Source organism: Tiliqua scincoides, chromosome 1 (assembly GCF_035046505.1).
Source record: "Tiliqua scincoides isolate rTilSci1 chromosome 1, rTilSci1.hap2, whole genome shotgun sequence".
NCBI lineage: Eukaryota > Metazoa > Chordata > Lepidosauria > Squamata > Scincidae > Tiliqua > Tiliqua scincoides.
Genome location: NC_089821.1, coordinates 51,198,773 through 51,223,373, shown reverse-complemented (window position 1 = coordinate 51,223,373; position 24,601 = coordinate 51,198,773). Strand labels below are relative to the sequence as shown.

The following is a 24,601-nucleotide window of genomic DNA, read 5'->3' as shown; positions in this document are numbered from 1 at the left end:
ATTAATACCTGTTCCATGTGCAGGACCAGCTAGACAGGCGGAGATCAGGGGTCTCAATGCGTGGATGAGACGGTGGTGTAGGGAGGAGGGTTTTAGATCTGTTAGGCACTGGGGAACATTTTGGGACAAGCGGGGCCTGTACAAGAGGGACAGGCTTCACTTGAACCAGAATGGAACCAGACTGCTGGGGCATAACATTAAAAAGGTGGCAGAGCAGCTTTTAAACTGATCCCTGGGAGAAGGCCGACAGGAGCCATGGGGCATCTGGTTTGGGACTCTTCATCCCTATGGGACAAGGATGGGGAGGTTAGAGAACAACAGGGTAAAGACAGAGTAGGAGAAGAAATTGGGAATGGTAGCATGATGGGATGTGATAGATGGTTTGGCACAATGAGAGGATGCAGGGGTAAAGGAGCTAATAAGCAGCCCATCCTGGTGCATTCCATGTACACATGCTTTTATGCAAATGCCTGAAGTCTCCGAGCAAAGATGGGAGAACTGGAATGTCTGGTGACAAGGGAAAACATTGACTAGTGGGCATAACGGAAAGCTGGTGGAATGCGGAGAATCAGTGGGATACCGCAATCCCGGGCTATAAACGCAATCCCTGGCCATTTATGTTAAGGAAGGGATAGAATCCAGCAAAGTAGAGATTGAAGATGGGTCCTACTCCACTGTAGAATCTCTGTGGGTTAAATTACCAGGCCTGAGGAGTGATGTAATACTGGGGGCGTACTATCGTCTTCCAGATCAGAAACTGGAAGGGGGGACCTTGAGGAAACAGATCAGGGAGGTAACAAGGAGGGACAGGGTTGTAATCATGGGGGACTTCAATTATCCTCACATAGACTGGGTCAGTTTGTGTCACGAAAAGGAGACCGGATTCCTTGACATGCTAAATGATTGTACCTTAGAGCAGCTAGTCATGGAGCCCACCAGAGGACAGGTGACTCTGGATTTAATATTGTGCGGTACGCAGGACCTGGTTCCCTCAGATGACGAGGCTGGCTAGAAGGAGGTTGAAAGGGAAGGTAAAAAGAGTTCAATCTCTCCAGAGTGCATGGAGGCTGCTTAAAACAACAGTAATAGAGGCCAAGCAGAAGTGTATACCGCAAAGGAAGAAGGGCTCCACTAAGTCCAGGAGGGTGCCCGCATGGCTAACGAGCCAAGGGTTCTCCCACATCCACATCCACATGCCTGTTGACCTTTTCAAAGAATTCTAAAAGGTTTGTGAGGCAAGACTTACCCTTACAGAAGCCATGCTGATTCTCCCTCAGCAAGGCCTGTTTGTCTATGTGTTTTGAGATTCTATCTTAGATGAGGCATTCCACCATCTTACCCGGTATAGATGTTAGGCTGACCGGCTGTGGTTTCCCAGGTCCTCCCTCTTTCCCTTTTTAAGGATTGGTATGACATTTGTTTTCCTCCAGTCCTCTGGCACTGTGACCGTTTTGAGGGACAAGTTGCATATTTTAGTCAAGAGATCAGCAACTTCGTTCTTCAATTCCTTAATAACTCTTGGGTGGATGCTATCTGGGCCCGGTGACTTATTGATTTTTAATTTATCAATGAGGTCTGAAACATCTTCTCTTTTAACCTCTATCTGACTTAATTCCTTGGTCAGGAGGGGCCGTTCGGGCAGCAGTATCTGCGCAAGGTCTTCTGCTGTGAAGACAGATGCGAATAACTCATTTAATTTCTCTGCCATCTCTAAGTCTCCTTTTATCTCCCCTTTCCCTCCCTCACCATCCAGAGGGCCAACCGCTTCTCTGGCGGGTTTCCTGCTTCTAACATATTTGAAGAAGCTTTTATTGTTCCCCTGAATGTTGCTGGCCATGTGTTCCTCATAGTCTCGTTTGGTGTCCCGTATCACCTTCTTACATTTCTTTTGCCACAGTTTATGTTCCTTTTTATTTTCTTCATTAGGGCAAGACTTCCATTTACGGAAGGAAGCTTCCTTGCCTTTACAGCCTCTCTAACTTGGCTGGTTAACCATGCAGGCACCCTCCTGGATTTAGTGGAACCCTTCTTTCTTTGCGGTATACACCTCTGCTGGGCCTCTATTACTGTTGTTTTAAGCAGCCTCCATGCACTCTGGAGAGATTGGACTCTTTTTACCCTCCCTTTCAACCTCCTTCTAACCAGCCTCCTCATTTGGGGGAAGTCTGCCCGTCGGAAGTCAAGGGTTTTTGTTAGAGATTTGCCGGGTATTCTTCCCCCGATGTGCATGTTGAAACAGATTACAGCATGATCACTATTCCCCAATGGCTCCGTAACACTGACATCTCTAGCCAGGTCCTGAGTACCGCACAATATTAAATCCAGAGTCACCTGTCCTCTGGTGGGCTCCATGACTAGCTACTCTAAGGCACAGTCATTTAGCATGTCAAGGAATCCGGTCTCCTTTTCGTGACCAGAATACAAACTGACCCAGTCTATGTGAGGATAATTGAAGTCCCCTATGATTACAACCCTGTCCCTCCTTGTCACCTCCCTGTGCGCTTTTGCAGAGAGGCTCACACGGTGACTGGCGCTAGCTTTATACCTCTAGCTAGCTCCTCCTCCCTCCCTCATATAAGAACATAAGAACATAAGAACAGCCCCACTGGATCAGGCCATAGGCCCATCTAGTCCAGCTTCCTGTATCTCACAGCGGCCCACCAAATGCCTCAGGGAGCACACCAGATAACAAGAGACCTCATCCTGGTGCTCTCCCCTACATCTGGCATTCTGACTTAACCCATTCCTAAAATCAGGAGGTTGCGCATACACATCATGGCTTGTACCCCATAATGGATTTTTCCTCCAGAAACTCGTCCAATCCTCTTTTAAAGGCATCTAGGCTAGACGCCAGCACCACATCCTGTGGCAAGGAGTTCCACAGACCGACCACGCGCTGAGTAAAGAAATATTTTCTTTTGTCTGTCCTAACCCGCCCAACACTCAATTTGAGTGGATGTCCCCTGGTTCTGGTATTATGTGAGAGTGTAAAGAGCATCTCCCTATCCACTCTGTCCATCCCCTGCATAATTTTGTATGTCTCAATCATGTCCCCCCTCAAGCGTCTCTTTTCTAGGCTGAAGAGGCCCAAACGCCGTAGCCTTTCCTCATAAGGAAGGTGCCCCAGCCCCGTAATCATCTTAGTCGCTCTCTTTTGCACCTTTTCCATTTCCACTATGTCTTTTTTGAGATGCGGCGACCAGAACTGGACACAATACTCCAGGTGTGGCCTTACCATCGATTTGTACAACGGCATTATAATACTAACCGTTTTGTTCTCAATACCCTTCCTAATGATCCCAAGCATAGAATTGGCCTTCTTCGCTGCCGCCGCACATTGGGTCGACACTTTCATCGACCTGTCCACCACCACCCCAAGATCTCTCTCCTGATCTGTCACAGACAGCTCAGAACCCATCAGCCTATATCTAAAGTTTTGATTTTTTGCCCCAATGTGCATGACTTTACACTTACTGACATTGAAGCGCATCTGCCATTTTGCTGCCCATTCTGCCAGTCTGGAGAGGTCCTTCTGGAGCTCCTCACAATCACTTCTGGTCTTTACCACTCGGAAAAGTTTGGTGTCATCTGCAAACTTAGCCACTTCACTGCTCAACCCTGTCTCCAGGTCATTTATGAAGAGGTTGAAAAGCACCGGTCCCAGGACAGATCCTTGGGGCACACCGCTTTTCACCTCTCTCCATTGTGAAAATTGCCCATTGACACCCACTCTCTGCTTCCTGGCCTCCAACCAGTTCTCAATCCATGAGAGGACCTGTCCTCTAATTCCCTGACTGTGGAGTTTTTTCAGTAGCCTTTGGTGAGGGACCGTGTCAAACGCCTTTTGAAAGTCCAGATATATAATGTCCACGGGTTCTCCCGCATCCACATGCCTGTTGACCTTTTCAAAGAAGGTCCTTGCTGACTGAAAGGGGGCTGGTCTTCCCAGGTGAGATTACAAAAGTTTAGGAAGAGAAAAGGCTGCTGATGGGCCTAATCTACTCTGTAGGCTCCTGAATGGGGTTCTTGGATTTGCCTCATGGGGCTCTTATCACCTCCTAAAGGACAATGACTATGCTAATTTGCTAAATTGCTAAGTTTATGACTATGCTAAGCTGAATTGCCCTGGCTGACTGGGAAAGGATCCTTCCTAGGTTCTTACCCTCCTAATTCAGTTCTCTTAGGCTGGACTGATTTTTAACCTCAAACTGCTTTTTATTTAAACTGCACTGGTTTAAGAGTTTTTTGGGCTTGGCAGAACTTGCACACTAAAGGTTTAAATCCTTTAAAACCTCTTGATTTTAGAAATGGGCTATGTCAGATGCAAGGGAGGGCACGCGGATGCAGGTCTCTTGTTATCTGGTGTGCTCCCTGGGGCATTTGGTGGACTGCTGTGAGATACAGGAAGCTGGACTAGATGGGCCTATGGCCTGATCCAGTGGGGCTGTTCTTATGTTCCTCCCCAATGTCCACCTTACCAGCTCAAGTCTCTGTTTTATTCTTGGGGGGGGGGGGGTGCTGCCTTCTGGAACAGTTGTTGAGCTCCACTTTCATCAGATTGGGACCATGCAGCCAGCCTTGCATTCCCCTTTGTCTGACTTGACCAGCAGCTTACTCGTGAGTAAATGCGAACATGTGACTTACTTTCGCTTTCCATAGGGCTCAATACATTCACCTGCTTGGAGGGAGGGACTTCCTTCTTGGGTGTTTTTTGGGGGCAGCTTTCATTGGATAGGAACCTTTCTAATGTCATTGGATTCCTCTTAGCCTGCCCTTTCCAATGAACTAAGACACATTCACCTGCTCGCGAGTAAACACGTGATATGGCTCGGTTTCACTTTCCATAGGGCTCCATGAATTTTTTGGTTTCCGGTTTTTTGGCTAGAACATTTGATGAAAAGGAGAAAATTTCCTCTGGTTTTTTGCATTGCATTCAGCTGGAAATTCCGCATCCAATGGAATATAGCATGATGGGGGTACTCGTAACCTCCGCGATTTTAGCGATGTTGGGTAATTTGTGGTGTCACACCCCCCAAGGCTGGTACCTGGGGCGGACTACTTCCCCGCCCCATACTAGCTATGCCACTGTGCATAATGTGCACTGTGGATACAAAGTGCATAGTCATTGACATGTTTTATTGCAGTCAGTAGAATTTAGTCCCAGGTGATTGGGTGCATGTGTAATCCACTACTTGGAAAAAACTTCAAAGCAAAATTTTGTTAGGTCTAAGAAACCCAGGTAAAATGAGATAATACTTCATTTAATTTTTTTTAAAAACTTGATTATTTAAAAATATACCAGAATGTAGGAAAAGCTTTTTAAGATGGTGCTACCTTGTCTGAGAACTTCTCATATCAATTGGAGGCTTTAGTATTACCCCAAACTTACCCCACTTTCCTATATGTTTATATTATTAAAATGGAGAACTAATCAGTACTGAACATGAATTTTTAAGGAAAAAAACAGACTCTTAATATATATACTTTTGTGTTTCTGAGAAAATAAGGCACAGTGGAAATCAGAAACATATACATCTTCACTACATATTCCACTTATGGAATATCTGAATTAATTGACTTGTTCTATCTTCTGTGATGGCAGAGTGACCACTAGCTGTGACAATTTGCATAATAGTCAACAATTCATTCTTTTAGTCACAAACTGTTTGTATCTAATTTAAAAGTAAGACCCTCTTACTCTCTTGACTTTTTCAGAAGTTGTAGTAACCAAGATTTGCTGTTATGCTTTAACCAAACAAATGCACACGTGGGGATAACAATATGCTGAGTTTATGCAGATTTTACAACACGAATCTGAATAAAATACCCACTAATAGACCCATAAGGAGTAATAAACATACATGAATTTTCCTTAGTTGCACTTTAAAATGATTTTAACATACTACTAGACCTTAACAATAATATTTAATTGACAAGATTATGCATTTGTATGGATTGAGAAGGTGGTATATCTCTAATTCCAAGTGAACCATAAATTCACTTTTGCATAACATGTTTTATTAATTTTTTTATAGCTGAGATAGCCTCCTTCCTTCCTAGTGACTGTGAAAGCCTAGATGGTTTAAAGTAATTAATCATTTTTCATTCTTTTGAGATCATAAAATGGTAGTCAGGTATCTTCTGTGTTCCCAGATACTGTAAAACTGAATGTGTATACAAGCTCATTGCCATAGCAAGCAGGCACTAGAATACTGATTTGTATTAAGTTTACATGAAGGCTCAGAGATAAGCAATGGTGATACCTTGGGGTGAAGCAGTGTTTGGAGCACTCATCTCATTAGGATTTTTTTGATGATCTCTGTGCACAGTGGCACAATCCACTGACTGCTTCACCATTGATTTGGTCCAGTCTATGAAAACAGCTATCCAACTTGTAACATACCCTACCTGAATTGGAAGCAATTAAGCTATATACGCAGTTGTTTACGTGGATACAAGGCTTCCTGCATTCCTGTGCACACTTTCCTAGGAACACATTTAGGCTGCAATCCTATGCACACCTACCTAGGAGCAAATCCCACTGAATATGACTTACAACCCAATCCTGAAGCCAGCGGCTCCCCCAGATGTAGTGGTGCCAAAATTGCTACTGTTGCTTCCAGTGGCACCACTGAGGCCACCGGAGGTCCCCTCCTGTCTCCGCCAGAGTAAGGAAGCAGGGGCTGCAATGAGTCTGTGCTGGATATTTTGCCTGTGTAGACTGGAGGAGCTCTGTGCCTGACTTTTCAGCTCAACATGGAGCAGAGGATCCAGTGGAGCAGGGCTCCACCAGTCTCATTCTCCTCCCGCTTTATATATAAAGCTGTATATTTGGTTATTGTCTGTAAAGTTCTGGGGATAGCATGTCTTGCTAAATTGGGGAACGCTTGCTTGTCATCTTAAGTCGTCTAGTATACAAAAATCTAAAGGATGTTTATTTTGATCTGATAAATGGAGTTGAATTTGCTAACAGTTGAAGGGGAAGTACTTTCAGTCTTTGGTAACAAGGAAAGGCAATGTATGTACCTGCCATACAGACCAAAATAGTTTTACTTTAAGGTGCTCATTTAAGTATAACAAAGGATGAAAAGGAATTGATAATATTAATTATTTCTTAGGGTGCAATCCTAACCAACTTTCCAGCACAGGCATAACTATGCCGGTGGGGCATGTGCTGCATCCTGCAGTTGGGGGGAGTTATGGAGGCCTCCTCAAGATAAGGCAGTGTTTGTTCCCTTACCTTGGAGTTGCATTGCCCTTATCTTGGTGCTGGAAAGTTGGTTAGGATTGCGCCCTTATGCTACAAAACAAGGCACTGCAATAAACATAACATTAACAATGACCAGGCTAGTAAGTGTTGGAGGAAATAAAAATAGTTTCCTCTTTGGGGGGGGGGGGGCTGGGAAGCAGAGGAGCTTAAGCAGCAGACCCCTCCCCCCCTTGAATATCACCCCAGGGAATCTCCCTCACCCAGCTGACTGCTAATCAATAAAAAGACAAGAGGCAATGGCTTGTTAAAGTTGCAAAGAAGTTATTTACTTACAATTTCATTGAGTGTATATTTAGAGCATCTGATTAGGATCAGAGGTTCAGCTAATAATCAGGGATAGTAAGGCCCTAGAGCTACCTTGCTCTGCATGCCTTGTGCTCAAGTTGTCTTGGGCATCAGAGCCCTGGTGTGCACATCTTAACAAGTCAGTGATCAGAGGACAAAGAGGAGGTGCTCAGAGGAGAAGGGAAGGATAAAGGGTTAGGGCCACACCCCACAAGGATCACAGAGAACAGATAGGAAGGTCAGGGTCATTGTACCATAGTTTGACCCCTTTTTAGACAGTATCCTGCCCCCTCTGGACAGCAGACGGAGTTGCACCAACTCCAAGTCCTTTTCCATGTCCTGCTTTCAGTGTACTGAGACCTTGTTCAGAGTAAGAAGAGTGAAAACGTTTTGAGCAGTAATTTGCATGCCTTATTCCTCTGGAAGAAGTTTCTTCTATGGATAGGAGTAATTATCACTGACTTTGCAGCTGATGAGTGATTGGAATAGCCTACTGTTCTGAAGATACGTTGTCCGCATCACTCCACTCCTATTCAAAGCATCAACTGGCTTCTTGAATCTGTTGCTCCATTATGGTGTAGCAACCAGTGGTTGAAGTGGGATTATTTTTTTTCTCCAAACTAGATCAGACTCAGTTATGCTCATTGGGTTGGTTTTCCATCCACCTGAAAAGAAGCAAAGCACCAGGGATGTAGAACTCATTTCATACAGAGGGCTGAAAGCATTCATGGTGCCTGCTGAGAGCCAGAAGTGACATCATTAAACAGGAAGTTGCATCATTAAGCAGATGATGACCAGAAATAAACACTTTATTCTCAAACAGAAGCTGCAAATGGCAAAAACTGCAAATGACAGAAGAGAAAATGTGCAAATCTGGTTCATGTTTTCAAGATATGAGAGTCCAATTATCATACTAGAAGAACCCAATGATAACAGGGGCCAGATAAATGGCTTCCAAGGACCACATTTGGCCTGTGGGTCTTATGTTTGACCCCCCTGTATTAAACTATCCCATCTGGCTCTGCTTTGAGTAGTGGTGGTAATAAACAGTACTTCTAATCCTGAGAAATGTTGTGAATGAAAATTATAGCACATCAGAAACTCCTTATAACTTTGGCTGGCTTGCAAAATTTAAAATATGCCAATAAGCATTTGATCAGATGATAATCAAATAGCCTTCACCTGCCATAACTTTATCAGAAAACATGTTTTATATATACTGGGAAACCCGAAGCAACTGTTCCTTTCAGTCCATATTTAACAGATTGAATTGAGGACTTGCATAACATTTGTTTCTGTAGCTCAGTGACAGGCATTAAACAAAGGATTGTTCAGATTTCAATATTTATTTTCAATCATGTAGGAAAAAAAGTTAAATCTTCATGAAAGAGAAAATGAGTCCCCTTGAGTGTCACTCTGTTTGCACATTAGCACATAGTGAGATCTTTGCCAAGTTGCTCTCTGACTGACTGCTGCAGATGCTCTTTCTCAAGTATTCAGAGTCAGATCTTTAGTGCGAGTCCTCTGGGACAAACAATAGCACCTGTTCCTCACAAGATATCAGGCCAGTTAGTCCATTCATGTATCTTTAATGAAGCTCTAGGGCAGATGGCAAAAATAAAAAAGGCATCATCATCAAGTTAACAGAGGAGACAAAAAGAAAGAGGTATTGGTGCAACAACAATGCAGTTTCAATGGGCAAAAAGAACAGAGAGTCTGGAGTGTTTCTCTGGCATATGCTAGCATCTTGATTGGCAGAAAGAGAAGCATTCAACCTTTCTGAACGTGTATCTGATTCAGTGAAAATGGCTGTCTTTCCCTTAATCGACAAATGTGTGAAGCTCTAGGGGCTATGTCTTCAAGCATACCCAGAGAAGGTGCTCATTTTGTGACTCCAGTATGCATTTCTGTGTGCTATTAAAACATTTTGCACTGACAGCTCCATCCTAACCAGAACTGGGCTACCAGGCATAGTGGGTTACAACAGTGGAAGTGACTTCCGCTGAAGTAAAATATCTGCTGATGGTGTATGCAGCACTCCGTCACTGGCCATTTTGCACATGCTGCCATTAGAGGTGGGAATGCGACAGCTCCTTCTGCAGACCCTGCCAGATCCAGTATGTCAGTGATGGGGGGTGGGGTAGTTTAGACTGGGGGAGTAACAGGGTGGGGAGGAACCAGGGGTGGGGAGGAGGTGGGAAGGAGTGGATCTGTTGGCAGTGCGCATGCCAGATTCTATCTATTCTGTTCCGATGCTCCCTACCCCTTTACTCTCCTTGGACATACACCACAAAATGGCATATGCATAACAGATTACTGGGAGGTAAGTATAAATGTTTTATATTTACTTCCCGTATAGCCTTGGGTCGCTCACCCATCCTTGGATGCAGCAAATGCCATTTTAGTGTGGCTGCATTGGCGTGGCTGGCAGGGGATAGGATTGGACTCTTAATTAACACTACTTAGCTCCTACCTCACCTTGTGGTATGGTGTGGAGATTCTTTTGCACAGCCTGCACCTCTGTCTCTGGTATTTAAGGACCTCCCAACAACTCAACTATGAAGACTCATTAGGTAGTTGGCAACCTTCAGTCTCGAAAGACTATGGTATCGCGCTCTGAATGGTGGTTCTGGAACAGCGTCTAGTGTGGCTGAAAAGGCCGATTCGGGAGTGACAATCCCTTCCACACTGGGAGCAAGTGCAGTCTGTCCCTGGTCTGTCTCCCTGGCTATGGGCCTTCCTTCTTTGCCTCAGTCTGTTGGCCAAGTGTCTCTTCAAACTGGGAAAGGCCATGCTGCACAGCCTAACACACAGTTATTCAAACATTACATTTAATGTGGGTATAGCAGGACACTATCTATACACTATATTTTTGAAAGGTCCAGTCCCTGTGTTGACTTTTAAAATGAATGCATGTGCAGTCATTCACATGGAAATGTGTATAGTATAATGTGTGATATCCCACACAATGAGTTTTGCTCAATGATGTGGGGGAGAGCAGAGAAAACAGACATAGGGAAGCAGTGATAATAATCATTTACAGCAGGAGAACAATGTACAGTCGATTCCAGAAATGTCACTTCATTTGTGTGTGTACTTATTTTACCTTCTCAACTAAATCATTTTTTTTGTTTCATCCCTTTGTCTCCATCAAAGCTGAAATGGATCTTGTGTTGTGTTCCTGCAACTGACTCTTTCACACCCAGAATCCTAGAGTTGTCAGTGAGTTTGGATCATTAGATTCAATATCCACTCTGCAATCACTCCAAGTGATTGTAGAACACATTTTATTCAGTTCCGACAAGATACTGTTTGATTGTTTTTTCCTGCTGCCATTAGACAATGACATTGTTTTTGCTTGTTTATATATGGGGCCGGCAGGAACGAACATTGCGCAACAAACTCAGTAGAGATCTCAAAAGTCAATATTGGGCACAAGGGAATCAACTTCAATTTAACCATGTTAAGTGTGTTGCTAACGTGCAGAACTGGGCTTACCTCAGCTAAAATAAAAGAAATGGCTGCTCAAAGCTAGTTTCTTTCACGCCCCACTGCCATGGCAGTAATTGCACAAAGACCTTTTTATTATAAGTTGATTTTCCTGAGAAATGGATTCAGAAAAAATACTGTAAAGTGTTTATATTTTGCTTGACCTTTATTAACCTACATCTTAGGGCTTTTCCCCTAGAGAAAGTTGTTGGTAAATTAACTCTCTTAGAAGCACACACACAGTAGCCTTTCTGGACTACATCATGGAATGAGATAGGAACATGGATATGACAGGAAAATTTGATTCTATTTAAACAGTGTCATAGGTCAACATGTGGATTTTTGTCAGGGAAAAAAGTTTAAGAATTAAAACCAAAATGAAAATGCATGAAGTTCATTTTGATTCTTTAATAGAATTTGATTTGCACTGGAGTCACCCATTTGCAGCTGGAGAAGAGGCTGAAATTGTGTTCTGGTTATAAAGCAATTCATTTTTATACTTCCTAGCTATGATTCAGAGATCCTTGTGTATTGACTTTCTGGTAATCATCAGCAAAATCATCCAGCAAAACTCTTGAGTGTGCTGAAAATATGGCATGCTGTCTGATCTAGTCCTTTGGTGACATGGCTGCTATGAATAAAGGATCTGGGCAAATAAAACTGTGCATTTTGAGATGTATTTGATAACCTACCTCCCTGATTGCCAAATGCAAACTCTGATAAGGACATGAAGAATGTCCTGCTTTTGTATTTTATATATTGTTTTTTTTTTTTTTTTACATATATGAAGGTCAAATGAAATTTGATAGAGTGGAATTTGTTCTAAATGTTTTCTCTGAATACCAATATTACACAGCTACGTGAACATGTATAAAACTATAAAGTGTCTTATACAGACACAAGGAATGTACAAGTTACAGTGAGGTGTGAATGGTAAGGATATTAGTTTAATTGGCAGCCAAGATACTGCAATCTTAAATCTCGAGAATGGTTTTATTTAAGTGAATATTTAACATGCTATGTTAATATTTTGAAAGCATTGAGTTATTTGAAGTATATGCTAGAGTAGCTGGAATTTTAAAATGGTCAAAATATAGCAACATTTGCACACTGACATCCTGTAACATCTGGATGTTAAAAGAGGCTGAAGATTCAGGGCAGTACAAAGATTGAAATGTGAAGGAGTAAATAAAGAGCTATCCTTTTATTGGTATCCTCTTGCGTAGTACTGTACTGGGAAAGCAAAAGGTTTAAAGAAAGCAAGATTGGACAAGAAAAAGTGCCGCTGAACAAGACTGTTGGACCTTTGGCACTAAGGGAAAGCAATGTTAGTGTGGACTTTGATGTGATAATGTGAAATTGGCAAGGATTATGGTCAGGAGAAGGTTCAGTGGGACAGGAACACTGTCAGTTCTGGAGAGGTACCTGTCAAGACAAATTTGCACTATTTCTGATCAGAGACTCTCTTCTGTTTAGCAGGTTCAGGGTCACATGCCTCCGCTCATGATCCCAATTTTTCCACACGACCAGCGGACATTGGCAGCGGCTGCTGCAGCCCAGCAGGGTTTCCTTTTCCCCCCAGGAATAACTTATAAGCCAGGTAAGCTGACAGGGATGTGACGGTATTTAACATGTTAAGATATTAACCATGACTTCTCTTGTGATCTGTCTGGTATGGACGTAAAAGGGTTTGCTGGATGAAAAGAAATATGTGGGGTTTGTGTGTGTGTGTGTGCGTGCGAGCGTGCTTTAAATAAGTCTACAGTAGATAAAAATTTCTTCTACAGATACCCAGGGAACTGGTTATCCAGGACCATATTTATTTTATTTCTGTATACCACAAAATCACTTCCTTTGAATTTATTGACCCACTTCCCTGCCAATTTGCATGTGTGAGTGGCCTGGTTCTTTAAAGGAAGGTTACATATATCTCTTTTTTAGGCCTTTTATAATCAGCATGTGCACACATGAGTCTTTTGTGCAAGGCTTCTTACCCGTAATTAGAGATAAAAAGTGAAGGCAGGTATGATTTAATTTGTGTGTTTCAAATGGCCAGCATTTTGTATGATTTCCATCTAAATAACAGAGGTTTCAGCAGTTCAGCTGCAATCATAAATTCAGACTTGTAACAGGTTATGCAACTTTGTAGTGAGATATGTTTGGGGATGATTTAGCAAATGTTAAGATTTCTTTATTCCTTTGAGTTTACTGGACTCCCGGGGAATTCAATTAGGGATATAATGGTTTGAAGCTACTTTCAGAGCTTTCTTGTAAACAGGGCTTTAAATGTATAAAGCCATGTTAGTAAAGAAATTCAGGGTAAGAAGATAGTTAAGCAAATAAAAGTCAGCCTCCTTTTCGTGTGTATATTCTTTGTAAACTCAGACCTCAGCCCAGAAGCAGCATTTTGCTCATTAATATCTTCCCTCCTCTAATTAATATTAAACAAAAATTTGTGACAGCATTTCTTTTTGATGTTCTATGTAAAGTTTACAGAGTACCAGTTTGTTGCTTTTTTAGCAGGAATAGGCTGTTGCTGTTAATGGGAGTTTTTCAGTGGCTTTTAGCAGGAGGTGGGATAAGTTCTGAAATGAAACCGTATGTTTTAGAATGTAAACTGCATATTAAATGCAGTCCAAATTAAATATAAACTCTTTTTAAGTAAGTTTAGTTAGATACTGAGCCAAATGACACTACAGAAATTATTTCCATTTGTTCTACTCTGCTCTGTATTGTTAATTTTATAAAGTGACATTTATGGAAAATGCTTTTCTAGGTTTGACAGAAGTTGCTTCTTTGACAAGGGTCAAACTGGAAGGGCTGGAATCTAATCTTTTGCTTAGTCAATTGCTCACCCTGTGGTCTAAGACAAAAACATACTCCCAGTCCAATCCTAAGCTGTGCTGGTGCAGTAGGGCCGCATGGCCTTCAATGTATCCAACACAGCTTCAGAGGAAGCTTGGGTTTCCTTGGGCTGGGGGGATTTTTTCCCCCTTATGCTGAATAACGTCCCAGCCTGCTGTATGGGGCTACTCTGCTCTATGGGGCTACTCAGATCTGCACCAGCTAAATAGAAGGCACTAGTCCAAGTGGCACCATATAACACCGGCTGGCCCAGGAAAGGGTTAGGATATGGCAGAGGCCTGCTCCACCCATCCTCCCCCCTCATGTCCCTGATCTGCCACTGTTCCACCCTCTCCTGCCCCGAAATGCCCTCTGCCCACCTCTGAACCACTATCCCATTGCTCGTTTGCAAGTCGCAAGTCAGAATCTGGACTTTCAGAAGGCGTTCAACACAGTCCCTCACCAAAGGCTACTGAGAAAACTCCACAGTCAGGAAATTAGAGAGCAGGTCCTCTCATGGATTGGGAACTGGTTGAAGACTAGGAAACAGAGAGTGGGTGTCAATGGGCAATTTTCACAATGGAGAGAAGTGAAAAGCGGTGTGCCCCAAGGATCTGTCCTGGGACCGGTGCTTTTCAACCTCTTCATAAATGACCTGGAGACAGGGGTGAGCAGTGAGGTGGCAAAGTTTGCAGACAACTTCAAACTTTTCTGAGTGGTGAAGACCAGAAGTGATTGTGAGGAGCTCCAGAAGGATCTCTCCAGACTGGCAGAATGGGCAGCAAAATGGCAGATACACTTCAATGTCAGCATGTGTAAAGTCATGCACATTGGGGCAAAAAATCAAAACTTCACATATAGACTGATGGGTTCTGAGCTGTCTGTGACAGATCAGGAGAGAGAGATCTTGGGGTGGTGGTGGACAGGTCGATGAAAGTGTCGACCCAGTGCGCGGCGGCAGTAAAGAAGGCCAATTCTATGCTTGGGATCATTAGAAAAGGTATTGAGAACAAAACAGCTAATATTATAATGCCATTGTACAAATGGATGGTAAGGCCACACCTGGAGTATTGTGTCCAGTTCTGGTCACCGCATCTCAAAAAGGACATAGTGGAAATGGAAAAGGTGCAAAAGAGAGTGACTAAGAGGATTACTGGGCTGGGGCACCTTCCTTATGAGGAAAGGCTATGGCGTTTAGGCCTCTTCAGCCAAGAAAAGAGACGCCTGAGGGGGGACATGATTGAGACATACAAAATTATGCAGGGGATGGACAGAGTGGATAGAGAGATGTTCTTTACACTCTCACATAACACCAGAACCAGGGGACATCCACTAAAATTGACTGTTGGGAGAGTTAGGACAGACAAAAGAAAATATTTCTTTACTCAGCATGTGGTTCGTCTGTGAAACTCCTTGACGCAGGATGTCGTGGCAGCATCTGGCCTGGATGCCTTTAAAAGGGGATTGAACAAGTTTCTGGAGAAAAAATCCATTACAGGTTACAAGCCATGATGTGTATGTGCAACCTCCTGATTTTAGAAATGGGATATGTCAGAATGCCAGATGCAAGGGAGGGCACGAGGATGCAGGTATCTTATTATCTGGTGTGCTCCCTGGGGTATTTGGTGGGCCGCTGTGAGATACAGGAAGCTGGACTAGATGGGCCTATGGCCTGATCCAGTGGGCTGTTCTTATGTTCTTAAGTCTTGGATGCAGCGTCAGTGGAGCAGCGCAGGCCCTCTCAGAATGTTCACCTCAATTCTCAAATTGAGTTGATAGCAATTTCTTCACTTTTGTGCAGTTTGATAGTACTTGAAAAGAGGCAACATTTGCACTTTTGTTTTTGCATGGTTGTTTGTGAGTTGCTTATCTAGGAGTGGCACCAATATGGCTGGGAAAATATTTATATGGTTTAACTGCATGGAGGTGGACTGATTTGCCTGCATTTTTTCTACTGAATCAGCACCCCTCTCTCAATGAGATGCTGATTATATAGTAGAGATTCATATATTTAGGTCACTGAAATATTCTACCAGCCACATCTGTCTATAAGTTTGCTCTTATAGATGTGTCTATAAGTGCACATGAGACCAGTTATTAATGGGGTTGCAAATGGGGTCAATGAGTGAAAATTAGTTCCATGATAAGTAATCATATACATTCTCAGTTGCTCAAAATTTCACAGAATATAAAGAATGAGTGAGGTCCAATGTAATGTGATTTGGTATATGCTTCATATATAGGCTAATGGGTTTTGAGCCAGATCAGGAGAGAGATCTTATGGTGTTGGTGCACAGCTTGATGAAAATGTTGACCCAATGTACGGCACCAGTGAAGAAGGCTCATTCCATGTTTGGGATCATTTAAAAAAGAATTTTAAAAAATGGTCAATACAGTATTATCATGCCATTTTACAAGTCGATGGTAAGGCCACATCTGGAGTACTGAGTCCAGTTCTGGACACCACATCTCAAAAAAGATATAATAGAAATGGAAAAGGTACAGAAGAGAGTGATCAAAATTATTACTGAGCTCAGGCACCTCCCTTATGAAGAAAGGCTACAGCATTTGGGGTTCTTTAGAAACAAGGAGAGGGGACATGATTGAGACATCCAAAATTATGCAGGGGATAGATAGATTCGATAGAGGGGTTTCCTTCTCATACAATGCCAGAAGCAGGGGATATCTACTAAAATTGAGTGTTGGGAGAGTTAGAACAGATAAAAGAAAATATTTCTATACCCAGTGTGTAATTAGTCTTTGGAATTTCTTGCCACAGGATGTGGTGATGGCGTTTGGCCTGGATGCCTTTAAAAGGAGATTGAACAGATTTCTAGAGGAAAAGTTCATCACAGGTTACAGGCCATGATGGGTATGTGCAAACTCCTGATTTTAAAAGTAGGCTACATCAGAAGGTGAGAGGCAAGGAATTGGCACCAAGGTGCAGATTTCTTGTGTGCTCCCTGAGGCATCTGGTGGGTCACTGTGAGATACAGGAAGCTGGACTAGCTGAACTAGATTGACCTGATCTAGCAGGGCTCTTCTTCTGTTCTTATGATATACTTTGGTGCACTTTGAGCCTAATATAACTTTTTCCTAAATGGCATGGCTGATTCTTGATACCTCCTTCCATAAGTGAAATAAGGACAGATTTCACAGGTATGTGCTCAATTGGGTTGAGAACCTGCTGGCTAGTACTCATTTCATCCATTCATGTGAAACCAACAACCCATTCCTATCCGACTTCCTCCCCCATGTGCCAGTTCAGCATAGTCAGTGCACTGCATCCTACGGGGAAGTTAGAAGGCTGGCGGGCTCCTCAGGGTAAGGGGACATTTGTCCCCTTGCCGTGGAGTAAGCCTCAGCAGCTGCAAGGTCTCGAGTTGGCGGATCAGGACCGGGAAGGGGATAGGATACGGTATGTGTAGCTGCTGCCGATCCGGCCCCCTCCCAGGCCCAATTCACCCACCCCTGCCCTGTTGCTGCCTTCTCTACACTTTCCCAAGCTGCTCAGTACAGAACTTAACACATCTTGTGTGCATTGGGTCATGCACCTGTGGACGTGTGTGGGCCTTATGCCAGCACTGGCAACTGCTATGTCATCATGAACAACTTCAGGGCACTTTCATGACAGCTAACACCAATGCAGTGCTGCCAGGCTTCTTGGAATTGTGCCACAAGTTGTATTTTCTGTGTAGCAAAATTTAGCAAAGTTTTAAAAGGTGTTTTTTGATAGTGCTAGTATACACAATACGCCATTCTGGATCATCATCATCATCATCATCATCATCATCATCAACGACGACGACAACGACAGTATTTATATACCGCTTTTCAACAAAAAAATTCACAAAGTGGATTACAGAGAAAAATCAAATAACTAATGGCTCCCTGTCCCTAAAGGGCTCACAATCTAAAAAGATGCAAAAAATCACCAGCAGACAGCCACTAGAAAAGACACTGCTGGGGTGAACTGCTGTTACTAGAAACTGCTGGCCAGTTACTCTCCCCTGCTAAAAAGAGGAGCACCCACTTGAAAAAAGTGTCTCTTACCCAGTTAGCAGGGATAACTTTCTTTCCCTAAAACAAAAATCCCCAGTTTATTTGAGCAGTGTCAGTCCAGCCTTCCCTAGGGTGCGCCAGTGAGTACATATGGATTTAACGCCATGGGGTACAGGAGAGCCTGTTTCTTCCATTTCCCCAAAGCACACCAGGACATTAAGGGGAATGGGAGATTTCTGTGAACTATTTGTCCCTATCTAGCCCTCCCTCTCTGTGCAATGCATCTTGTTTGAGCTTCAGACGCCCCTCATAGCCTGAAGAAAGCTAACAAATGTCAACCGTGTAAGTGATAACAGATTTTAAAAAATTAGTTCTCAACATAGTAAAATATAATTTTCCAGCATGGTAGGTACTAATTGAAAAATCTGGGCTGCATAGATCACCTAATTAATTTTTATAGATATTCCTTTTGGTATTTATAGCATATATTGGATTAATTAAAACTTTAAGGTGCTGTGTAACTCAAATTACTGTTGTGTCTGCTGACCCACATGCACTTGAAAATTCACCTAGGACATGCAGCTATATGGAGGTTGGATCTTATTTAAATTAGATACATAAAATAGAGTTGTTACAAAGTCAATAGTTACTCACATAGACCAAGCAATTGCTGTGGGTTACTTTGGTTCCTTCATCTAGCTCGGGGAAAGTTGTACTATGAAGAATGTGATCTCTTTGGCAAATGCCAAACTTTGTCATATGACTGTTAATTTAGTCAAGCATGGGGGTACTGATCAGGAAAAATGTGCTTTGGTCTTGCATAGTGGCTAGGAAGGTGAGCTGTAAACTTGGTTGTCTCTAGTACAAATCTCACTTATTTATGAAATCACTAGGTGGCCTTAGCCAAGCCACAATCTCTCTGAACCACTAGCCATCATCACAGTGTGTACAGGAAAACAAAGTAATATACAAAACAAAGCTGTTGAGTGGAATTGCATATGTGATAGGCTTTAAACTCATATTCAGCCTGATGTAATTAATTAATTGAAATGCATCACTGCCAACTTCTGAAGTTTGAAAAAGGAAGCTCATCTTGTACTAATAAACTGTTTCATTCTGAAAGTAAAGACAAGAAACCAGGCTTACCATTTTTGCAGTCATTTTGATCATATCCTTTTATTGCTGAAAGCAAAAGCATTTTAAGATTTGTGTTGCCACACCTTATGGCTGAACAGAATACTGAAGCATTATTTTGAAGTGCTATTTTGCTCTTTGGGAAAAAATTATTATCTTGCTGATAAAGAAACTGCTAAAAATTAAATTTAATACTTTGCTAGACTAGTGAAGTGATATATCTTGCATGTTCGTCTTAGATTTGAGCTATCTACTTGCTCAGATTGCGTATCTCAATTAGCTTGTAAACAAACTGTAAAACTTGCAGAACAACTGAGTTATAAGTGCTTTGCTATCATTCTTATGTGATCTGTGCAGCATTTTGATAACTTATCTTAATTAGCATTGACATTGCTTAAGAAAATGAATTGAGGATGAGGCCGATTCATTTTCAAAGTCAGTACACATGCCATGGCCAATTGGGACTTTATGATATGTGTACTGTATATGTAAACTTTGCAACAAGAAATCTGTCTACAGTTAGGCTTCCAATTTTTTCTGAATATGGAAGAGCCTTCTATTCAGGAAATCTACAATGGAAGAAGCAGCCTTTAATGTTCAAAACAAAACATTTATTTGCCTTGAATCCAAGTCAATCTGTTGCAAGTGTGTACTGCCTACAATTGATTTTAAAGCAAAAGTTAGTAAATCATCCCAGGACTTGTGTGCACCAGTATTTGATGTAAATAGACAATCAACAAAGCCGGGGAATTGAGGAAGTTATTTTGCAAAACAAGGAATGAGGAATTGTTTTTCTCCTAAAGACATCCTCCCAGTTATCAAGACTAGCACACACCTATACCTGCAATGGACCTGTTCTGACTTGCTTTGTCTCCCTTCATAAAATTAAAAAAGAATGGGTCCTCACGCGAGCATTCCAAATCCAGAAACAAATTTGAAAAAAATTGCTACAGCATGTTGACTGATAGATTGCCAAGACAGCTACCAAATAACTTGATCCATTTTTGTGCACAGAAAATTAGAAGGGGAAATCTGACTGTTTCATAATTAAAAATGTAAAACTTTCACCATCTTTCCCCCCTGCCCTTGGTCCATGCTCCTCCCTACAAGGAATGTGCCCTTGCTTTACTTTTACTACTGTCAGCAAAACATTCCATTGGTATGAGGTGTCATGCTTTGTTCTCCGGGTAGGACTGTTATCTAATGCAGTGGGATTATATTAACCATATACTGTTGACTTTCAAATGCTCAGATTTAATCCGAGAAAGGACAACTTTATGATTTGGGATGTGAGGGGAAGGTCAGGACAGTGGCATGAACAAATGCATGCAAACTGCAAAGGGGAAAACTGTAGCCAGCAGGTGAACTAGAGAACATTACAGGGTGTGGTACCAATAAATTAATGTTGGTGCACATGCACATGCATTTTTTCACACACACACACACACACACACACACACACACACACACACACACACAAATAAATAAAATAAGCGTGCACGCACCAAGCTATTTCAAACCATGAAAGCATGACAGCTGTGAAAAAGGAGTGCCACAGGGAATTCTTTTAGAGTTTGATTTTTTTAAAAATATGTTTGACATGGAAAATGTTTTAGTACAAATAAAGCAACTGATATTGAACTTACGAAAGGGGGAGGTGGTGGGGGGAGGATTTCTGCATGGAACAGGGATGAATAATTCATGATATTTAAAGAAAGAATGCCTTGGAAATGTTCAGTCCATAGTGTAGCATGAATGCTTATTTTTCTCCTATTTAAAGCATCATTAATTCAATATCTTGTGATTTCTTTCTTTTTTTAAACTTGTCTATTTACTAGAGAAACATTATTTAACTTTTGATGAGGATACTCTATATTCAGATAATTTTGTTTAGCCTCCAAAGAAAATAGGCAGAATTATCTAACCATAAAGAGACAAGAGTTCTATACGATAAGAAAACAATTTTGTCTTTTTTTTTAACAGCTCAATGCAAACTAAAATCAACCTCATAGAAAGGCGGGAAGTGAGATCAGATTTTATGAATGTTACTCTGTAGGACACCAGCGCAATGTAGTGTTAGCAAAGACATTGTAGCAGTGCTCCATATGCAATCAGAAGCCAATTGTTAGTGGACTGTGTACAGGCACATACTGTGCTCAATGGTCTGATGAGGTATTATGGATATGATGCAGCAAGACCTTGTGGATTAGAAACTCATAATTTGTTTAAAAAGTGAAAGCAATTTAACATTTGCACTGAGCTTGTCTGAGAATGGTTATGCTTTAGCTAGTAAGTAGAGGGAGGGTGTTCTTGAGAATTTTGGATTTTGTGGTATGTTTAAGAATTGGGCCAGATGTACTATATGCGCATAGGAAGAAACCTGCCATTTCCTCTCTGCATTATTCTGGATCCTACAACACTGCACTTCCATTATTACATTCTACATGCAATTATTATAAATGTCAAAAATGTGCAGAGGAGCAGCTTATTAAAACATAGCCTAGAGATAGTACATAACACTGACTTTAAATAAGAAACCAAAGTGATACTCTATTAAATCATGGTTATTGTGTAATTTATCAATCACTGTATTTTTTTATTGCGTTCCATTTTTAAGCTTTCCCACCCCGCTGCTTTCAGCTTTCTGTTTTTCAAAAGAATGTGAATGTGACTAGAGGAATTGGCTTGCAGACTTACAGTGAAATGCAATGCATATTTACTCTCTAGTAAGTCCCTTTCACTTCAAGTGTGTAAAGGCCTCCTATTGCAGCCTTAGTGCTGAATGATTGCTACAAACTGGAAAGATATTCTCACTGGCAGCAGTGTTATAATGTAGGAGCTCTGTAAGCGCTCCTGAACGACTGTAATATCCAGAACTGAGTGCCCTCTGAGTCCAGTCATCCCTATTCCTGCCTTTGACAGATTTGTTCATTCTGTCTTGCTTGAACCCTTTTATGCCCTACGTTTCTGTGATCCTGTCTTGAGGATCAGTGGGTGTCAATGGGGCTGGATAAATGCTGGCAGTTTAATGCAAGATTAATGCAGGAAACATCTATCCAGTAAGATAACATGGTCAGATCAACAGAATTCTGATTCAAAGGCTAGGTTGACAGGTAGATGCATTCAGCAAGTGATATGTGGGTGACTTCGCAATACTGATGCAATGTGGATGCTTCTTAATTGGTTTCATCTCAGATGGTTGTTTGCAGTTCAGTAAGCAGTCCGTAAGATCTTGATCATATCAGGGTGGAAAACAAACACATTATCTGTATATTGTTGAATACATCTTTTTCTGGTGTGCCATGAATTGTCAAAACTGGTATGGTTTATGTTAAACCCATTTTGCCCAAAACAGCACAAAATGGACCCAGACAATGTTATAAAGAGTATATAGAGATCAACAAGCGAATGAATGCTAAGCGCATATGGACAGATTTTTCAAGTGCTGCAATCCCACCCTTAGGTGGCTTGGGACACCTAGAAAAGGAATGCAAAGGTCCAGGGAGGAATATGCAGGTGATATTTACCTTTCTCACTAGCCACTCCCTGGGTGGAATGGGTCCCATCTGGCAGCTCACTGATCCACATTGTGTGTGGCTGTGCATGTGTTTGGTTAGAGTGGGATAGGGTAACAGTACTTTCACTTCCCATCATTAGAGGTGGAAGAAAAGTTTTGTTTTTTCACGGATGTTGGTGTTTTCCAAAGTTAGAAGTGCAGAAAAGGTTTCTTGAAGCAATGTACAGTAATGAAATTGGTTAACCTCCACTTATTCACCCATTAGCCGTAAGGAACAAAGTGAAAGAAGTTTCAAGCTCAGGGTACTCTGTATCTGACAAGGCTGGGCCTTTGCATACCGCTTTGTATCACGTATCACCTGAAATATTTCTAAACATGCAATTATTCCTTTTTTATTATTTTTCAAGCCTTCTGTGCTTTGTGATTTGTAATAAGAGTAAGCATACTTGGGTCTCCACAGTATATTTTATGTTTTGCCAGTTTGCCTACTAGCAATTTGCTGAGCTGAGGCTCCAAGGTAGAGCTACAAGTCTGTGCCCAGCAACCTCCTTTTGTTTTTGCAGATGTTTGGGCTTAGAGCAGTGTTGTAGAGCTCAGGCCCTGTTTGTACTTGTCTGCTGCTATTCTCTGCTCATTGTCTAAACCTGTATGCATTGTTCTCCTCGACAGGTGATAACTATCCTGTGCAGTTCATTCCGTCAACAATGGCAGCTGCTGCTGCTTCTGGACTCAGCCCTTTACAGCTCCAGGTATGTGCCAGAACAAAAATATGTGGGCTCAGAGCCAATGCTTTAGTGGAAAACTGCTAACCAGCTGTATGCTAAGTAACGGCTTGAATGTTAAATAATTTTTTAAGCACAAACGCAGAAGGATTAACACCTTATGTACTTACCATGCTGCAAACAGCATGCTGTCAGCTTGATGCTGGAAAATGCAGGCAACTTTATGTGTCATATGAACTAAGTTAATGATTTTGGGCACAATTCAGCCCATTAAGCATTTTGATGTCCCATTGTTTTTAGTGGGAGAGTTGAGTTTATGTTTAACTTATTTTCATTGAAGTCAATGGGAATTCAAAAGTGTTCAACTTAGGCTATATCATGATCTGTGCACGCAGAGATTGGAAGTATGCATGTATTTACTGGAAAAGACATGTTGAAAACATTTTATTTCTCTTAAACTTCTTCCCAAGCATGGCCCATTTTGTTTTTGATGCTAGTAGTGTGTCTGAATAAATGTACTTTTTTCTCTCTTCTGGTCTGGGCAATGACTGTTTCATAAACTGCACACTTGCAGCTTCTGTATTTATGAAATCCCCGTCTTTCCATGCGTTAAGTTGGTTGGATGCCAGCAGCCATTGGGAGCCTGAGTTTGTTCCCTTGCTAGGTCATTTATTTATTTTTGTCATAGGGGGAACTAAATGTTGTGTGAAAATGATTTACACTCCAATTTATTATATAGCTTTTTAATATTCCCTAAGAAAAGGCACAATAGTGTCAAATAATGAAATAGCAGTCAAAAGCATAAAAGGGAGTGTGTTTAATCATCATGCTAGAGCAGTGTTTCCCTAAGTGTGGGTCAGGACCCACCAGTGGGTCAGGACCTGTTTGTTGGTGGGTCCTGAGACTGAAACTGACAAGCTGATAGCTGACAAGGAAAATGTATTGAGCCCTATGGAAAATGAAACTGAGCCACACGTGTGTGTTTACTCCCAGGTAGGCAAACGTGCCTCAGGCAAAGGCAAAGCCACCAGAACGATCCCAATCCAATGAATGTAGAACTCAACAAACATTCCAGAAGGTGCCCCCCTCCTTTTGTAAAAAATGGATAAAAACAGAGGCTTTGAGCAGTTGGGAAAGTGAAATATTTTTTAGTCTCATAAACCTAGATGGGTCCGGATAGAATGTCATTTTAAAAAGTGGGTCCCAGAGCTTAAAAGTTTGGGAACCCCTGTGCTAGAGGTTTAGCACTTGGATATTTAAATAAAGTGATGGGCAGCCCAATCCTGAGCTGCCCAGGGTGTGCAGCTGTGGCTGCGCTAAAAATGGCTGCCACCGCAT

General features: G+C 42.0%; 1 protein-coding gene across 4 annotated transcripts in view; it reads left to right on the top strand.

Moving 5' to 3' along the window:
* The window catches only part of SOX6 (SRY-box transcription factor 6), a 610,845-nt gene that overhangs the window by 474,873 nt on the left and 111,371 nt on the right, over positions 1 to 24,601 (top strand). For all 4 annotated transcript variants that reach the window (XM_066640323.1, XM_066640338.1, XM_066640316.1 and 1 more), the window contains 2 exons: positions 12,524 to 12,644; positions 23,211 to 23,290. In XM_066640323.1, the coding sequence (XP_066496420.1) occupies positions 12,524 to 12,644; positions 23,211 to 23,290 (201 nt within the window). The remainder of the gene's footprint in view (positions 1 to 12,523; positions 12,645 to 23,210; positions 23,291 to 24,601) is intronic.